We start from the raw sequence: 6,633 nt of genomic DNA, 5'->3' as shown, positions 1-6,633 counted from the left end.
TAGTACATATAAATTATATATATATATAGAGGGGGGGAGAGAGAGAGAGGGAGAGGAGACAGGGGAACTTTACAAGCTTCCATTATACTATACTAAGCTATTCCTTCTCCCTTTGTTTTCCCTGGAATAGAGAATAGAAGTTATTATATAAACAGTATCAAGTCCAATAGCATTTTAAAAGTCAATGGGCCAAAGTCTAATACTGCCCCACCCCCAAATCCAAGTTTTTCCTTTAAAATATCATAGAATATAGATTTTGAAATTATCCTTAGGACCTAGGACTGAACTGACCCAGTTTCTCTAATTGAACAGAAAGGCCACATAGCCATGTTACTTTTAGTAGGAAAGTAGGCTTATGAAACAGAGCATTTGAATTAGGGATTTCTCAGAGAGCCTTACACATATGGTAGCCATATCCATGAAACAGCCCAGGGGAAATTAGCACAACACACACACACACACACACATACACACACACACACACACATACCATATATTCTGCATGTCACTCCCTGAGATCAGTGTATCCTCGCTGCAAAACAATCTCTACAATGTGCCTTTAACCCTTGGCCTGCTCTGAAATGCTGTGTGTCTCACCAGTGAGCTCTGACAGGAATATAAAGTTTCAATTCTAACTACAATATTGCAGTTTGCTAGCAACTTTACCAGACTTCAAAAGGCCACTCTGTAGACGCCTATGATGTAAGAGGGTGTTCCCACTTCAGCTGTGGCCAGCAGATGCTGTATGACCACTCTTTAAGTCCACATGTGCTGATAAAAAACAAGGAAAATGTGAAGAGTGGAAAACAATGACAGGCTGCTCTTGCTGGCAATGGTGATTTTTAACACAAGCTAAACATACACTTAAGCTTCTCCCTGGCAAGTGCTTTGGTCCCCTTGAAATTTTTCACTCTTGTGAGAATGACTCATGTCTTGGAAATGACAAGTTCCAAGTCTGGTGCTTGCAGCACCTTTAGGCATGGGTTAATGTGCCTTCTGGGAGTGCTCAGCATCCCGTCAGCTGTTAATTAACAAGGGATGCTGGGCTTACTTGCCTTTCTCTGAAAACTCTGAAACTCACTTTTTCCCAGCAGATTCAACTTTCCAGTTGTGTCAAGGTTGGTGTTACCAGGCTCTCACATTACACACTGTGGTGTCCTATATAACTGCTGAAAGGGGAATATGCCTTTGTGTTGTGTTCAGCTTGCTAGATAGTTTATCCTTCAAATTATGTTGTGATTTGGCTTTTAAAATCACTTTCCAAAGTGTTTCACTCTGCTCCACAGCATTTTGAAGAGCCTTTGATGAGTATGGTCACATTTAACAAAAAAAAAAGAAAATGATGCTCACAAGCTAGAAAACTAGCTAGCATCCCAGAGTAGCTCTCTCGGCCACTTTGAATTTCTTTCGTTTTACTACTGAGATTTAATGGATAGCTAAAATGCATGATGGCCAGCAAAGTAAGAACAAAAACTGAGACTCATTCTTGCTGCCATGAGTCCCATGAAGATATCCTGACTGATGAGTAACTGCATTCTATATTTCCATATGAAAATGCAATGGCCAGCCTCACTCTTTATCTTGGGTTCTGTAATCTCATAGAACCTTAGTGATATTTGTATCAAATCTAAGGAAGAGAACGAGAGAATGGAGGAGGCATACCTTCTCTTTCTAATACCATCTCTTTTCCACTAGAAGAGATACATCTTAGATTTCCACAGGCCATAATATCATGGTCCCACTGCACTGCCTGTGCTCAAGAAAGAGAGGTAGCATTACTAGTAGGCAGTGACACCAAGGTGTCTGAGAAGTGTAGTACATACTTCCTCAGGAGAAGGTCTATGTACCATTAGATGAGTAGAATTCAAGTCTGTGGATGTCCACACAATTGTTAGTAGCCAAGATGTTACTACTTTCTATGGGATATTCTGTTTTGAGGTGTGATAAAGATTAGGAAACTGAATAGTGTATCAAGAAGAGATAATATTTAGCCTAAGTTTTCATTTAAAATACATTTATTCAGTTTTCAAAGTTAGTTGGTAAAGAAAAATATTAAGGGACTGGGGAAATGCCTCACGGTTAAGAGCACTGGCTGCTCTTGCAGAGGACCTGGGTTTGATTCCCACATGGTGGCTAATTCCAAGTTCTAGGATTTCAATGCCCTCTTCTGACCTCCATGGGCAATGCATAATGTATCAACACACTCATATGCATAAGATAAAAGTAACAAATAAAAAGAAATATGTACTGAAAAATATTAAGTAATGATATGAAAATAAAAAATTCCCAAAGTTGATGTGAAACCCAGATGAAGATAGAAACAGTGCACCTATATGTTACATGACTTAGGGCAGCTCATTCTTACAAAAGAGAGAAAATAAAACTGAAGCATAACTTAAAACAGTTTGCAAGGCAAAAATTCAATATTCAGCATCATAAATGCTTTGGCAGGGGGCTGGAAAGATGCTCAGCTGTTAAGAGCATTGGATGCTCTTGCACAGGACCTGGGTTCAATTCCCAGCGCCTACATGGTGGCTAACAGCAGTCAGTAACTCCAGTTCCAGGGGATCTGATGCCCTCTTTTGTACCCCATGGGCATTGTATGACATGGGTGCACTTACATACAGGCAAGCAATATAGTCACACGCAGAATAGAAATAATAAAAATAAAACTTTAAAATATGCTTTGGGAAACAACAGAAAAATGGCTCTCTTGTCCTTGGTTTGTTTAAAACCTACATTAGGCAGAGACATGCAGATTCTTAGAGCTCACTAATCAGACCAATGACAGACCCTGTCTCAACAAAATAAAACAACATCAATCATAATGAAAACTGGACATAACCTGAGGAATGATATTGGAGGTTATCCTCTGTCCTCCACATGCACACACACACACACAGTGCACATACATACATCCACACACATGAACGTGCGTACACACAGTTGCTTAGGAGATATGTAGAATTTAGGGTGACTATAAAGCTGGCTATCATTAAGAAATCAAACAGGTTTAAGATTTAATGTTAGACCTTAAAATTTTTTATTAGTTTGTTTATCTTTATTTTTTGTGTTTGAGTACCATGTCTTCTTGTATGTTAAGTGCACCACATGTATGCAATACCCATGGAGGACACAGAGGGAATTTGATCCCCTGAAACTGGAGTTAGAGATAGTTGTGAGTCACCATATGAGTGCTGGGAGTTGAACCTGGGTCCTCAGCAAGAGCAACTAGTATTCTTAACTGCTGGGACATCTCTCTAGTCTCAATACTAGATCTTTTAATAGGATGGACATTTACCTGTTCAAATTCATCAAGATGGTATTTCTTATTCAATGTATTCATTATTCTACTAACATGTATTGTATTTTATAATCTAGCAAGTTTCCTGGTCCCCAAGATCTTACCATCTAATGTTGGATGAATGTTAGATGGAAATGACAGACATCTGGGCACAGTACAATTCAGAATCACAGGCACTTTGAACTAATTTTATGCAGGATATCTAAGGATTGAGAAACTTTAATGTCAAAGGGGAATTTGTAACCAATCAAGTGGTGTCATTTATCAGGGTATAAACTCACACAAACACATACACACACACACACACACACACACACACACACGCAAAATCATTGATACTCAGAGAGGTAAGGTAATCCATGCCAAGTCACAGAGTTGATTGATGAGCTAGTCCCAGAATCATGGCATTCTAATCCCCAACCTTATTTACTTGTGTGGTAAGATGAGATGTAAGATGAGAGACACGCATTTGAGACAAAATAAAATCACACATGAGAATTTCAGCAGAATCTTCTGTGGATTTCTCACTCATCAGTAATTAGGGGCTGAACAAAATATTAATGGAGGCAAAAGATTGCTTGGGGTTTTAGGGAATTTTGTTCCCATGCCTAGTTGTGACTATATACAAAGCCAGAGGCCTTAGCTATAGGACTGAACACATTCAAAACAATGCATCCAAGCATGTGTTTAATACTCTGTGAGATTTACTAGCAACACCCTCTCATTTGATTCTTGAAATAGTCCTGTGAGCTATGCCAGAAGAGAACCTTGACTTTTCAGATGAACAGTGGTATCAACCCAACAAATTAAGTAAGAAACTCAGTGTTGTAATCCCTTAATGCTGGAGTGAGATCATACCAAGGCTCACTCCTAACTGACAAGCTACTGGCAGTTGGTGACTGTTGGGGGAAGGAGAGTCAGTTTTCTTCAGGGATTTGATTCTTGGTAGGTTGCAGTAGCTCCAGTGGATGGTCTTACATCCACGCATATATAGGCAGCAAAAAGTGGACTCAGTAGTTAATTAAAAAAGAAGAGTACCTGAAATTGGGAGAGGGTAGTTGTGGGGTTATGGGAAGAGTTGGAGGGGAGCAGGAGTGGCTTTGATCAAAACATATTTTATACATGTATGAGATTCTAAGACATGAATATGTTACATAAAAATGAATAAAAATAGAAAGAGAAAAGCAAACTCATATTCTTCTTACACAATGCTCCCTGCCACCCATGAAACCCACCCATGAAATCTTCCATGGGGCAAGAGTGGTTAACCAAGAGTATCTTTGATTGCATTGCAGATGCATTGTGAGAGGTTTCTATGCATCCTGAGAATAATTGGAACCACACTCTTTGGAGTCTCTCTCCTTCTCGGAATCACAGCTGCTTATATTGTTGGCTACCAGTTTATCCAAACGGATAATTATTATTTCTCTTTCGGACTGTATGGTGCCTTTTTAGCATCACACCTCATCATTCAGAGCCTGTTTGCCTTTTTGGAGCACCGGAAAATGAAAAAATCCCTTGAAACCCCCATTAAACTGAACAAAACCGTTGCTCTTTGCATTGCTGCCTATCAAGAAGATCCAGACTACTTAAGGAAATGTTTGCAATCTGTGAAAAGACTGACCTACCCTGGGATTAAGGTGGTCATGGTCATAGATGGGAACTCAGATGACGACCTTTACATGATGGACATCTTCAGCGAAGTCATGGGCAGGGACATATCAGCCACTTACATTTGGAAGAACAACTTCCACGAAAAGGGACCTGGTGAGACAGACGAGTCCCATAAAGAAAGTTCACAACATGTAACCCAGTTGGTCTTGTCTAACAAAAGTGTCTGCATCATGCAAAAATGGGGTGGAAAAAGAGAAGTCATGTACACAGCCTTCAGAGCACTGGGACGAAGTGTGGACTATGTACAGGTAGGTCTGAAATGTCTGCCAGGGCAAACATGTTTAAAGAAAGCAGCTTTTGTATCTCTCCAATCCTATGCTATAGCCATCCCTGTCCCTTCTGAACACAGAAGTCCTTTCATTTCATTGGAAAACAACATGGCTGTTGAAAGTGCATTTTGAAAGACAGAAAAAAATCTAGTAAAGCTGTTAAGACTATCTACAAAAAGCTTAACTTAAGCCATAAAATTGGTTAGAAAGCAGGATTATTTTAACAGGAGACGTTTCCTTCCTTTCTCTCCCCTTGTCCGGTTCTTCCCTGTCTCCTTGGTCCTTGGCTCTGCCAAGTCAAATTCAACATCATTTTCCACACTGTGGAAAAAAAATCCTCCATCTCTGTAAGAAAATAGTGTCTGCTTGAGCAGAAGGGTCCTGAGAAAATCTACAGGCTGAAGAGAAGACTGTAAATGGTTGGCACTCAGACTAGGCAAAAGCCGAAGGGTGAGGATGATTTTGATTTAAAGAGCAAGGACTTAAAATTTGAGAATGAGAGAGAAAAAGGGAAATAAAAACGAGAAAAAAAAAATCTTACAGCAAAACCAAAGTAATGTTTGTTTCACTCCCCAAACAACATTACCTCACTCGCTGCAGCCTGACCTTTGCAAGAGTTTGGGATGATGTGTGCTTGCTGGAAAATCAGGCTGGCTGTGCCTCTCCTTAATCCCTTCCAGCTCACTGTAAGGTTCCTCCTCTCTTGGTTCTCACTGAGGCTGCTCATTTTTCTCATTTTAATTTTCTGTGAGTTCTTTCATTCGATTTTGTGCCCTATGAAATAAAAAAGGAGAAATATAGCTGGTTTTAAAAAGCCACTGGAACACTTTGCCTATCTTCTTAAAAGTGAATTTTTCATTTTTAGAAATTGAATCCTATTTTTCAGGAGTCTTTATTTCTACAAGGTCATGATTGTTGGGTACCTGGTGAGGAGATAAGATTGAGGAATGGCTTCACAATTATTTGATTGAGGTTCTGATCACAGTACTAGCACTTGACTGAGCAAGTCCATCTCTGTGAGTCTCAGTTTATCATGTAGAATAAACAAATAAAAGTCACGAGTAGTTTAAAATAACTATGCCAGGACTGGAGAGATGCTTTAGTAGTTGAGAGCACTGGCTGCTCCTGTAGAGGACCTGGGTTCATAACACCCTTATGACAGTTCACAGCTGTCTGTAACTCCAGTTCCAAGGAATCAGATACTCTCTTCTGGCTTCCATGGGCATCGTATTCACCTGGTGCACATACATATATACATACATACATACATGCAAGCAAAATACTCATATATATACTCAAAATAAATTAAAATATTTTAAGAATTATGTCAAATATATTCCAAGAGCTTAGCAAAATTTATTTTAATAAAATTAAAAATTATATTTT

At 39.3% G+C, this 6,633-nt stretch overlaps 1 protein-coding gene across 1 annotated transcript in view; it reads left to right on the top strand.

The window, feature by feature from the left end:
* Nucleotides 1–6,633, top strand: part of Has2 (hyaluronan synthase 2) — a 29,180-nt gene that overhangs the window by 8,090 nt on the left and 14,457 nt on the right. Inside the window, exon 2 of the mRNA XM_008837986.3 lies at nt 4,600–5,226. Within this exon, the coding sequence (XP_008836208.1) occupies nt 4,600–5,226 (627 nt within the window). The remainder of the gene's footprint in view (nt 1–4,599; nt 5,227–6,633) is intronic.

The sequence above is a fragment of the Nannospalax galili genome, unplaced genomic scaffold (assembly GCF_000622305.1).
Source record: "Nannospalax galili isolate Female #2095 unplaced genomic scaffold, S.galili_v1.0 scaffold17, whole genome shotgun sequence".
Classification (NCBI taxonomy): Eukaryota; Metazoa; Chordata; class Mammalia; order Rodentia; family Spalacidae; genus Nannospalax; species Nannospalax galili.
Note: the sequence above shows the minus strand (reverse complement) of the source record. Positions and strands in the feature narration are given on the sequence as shown.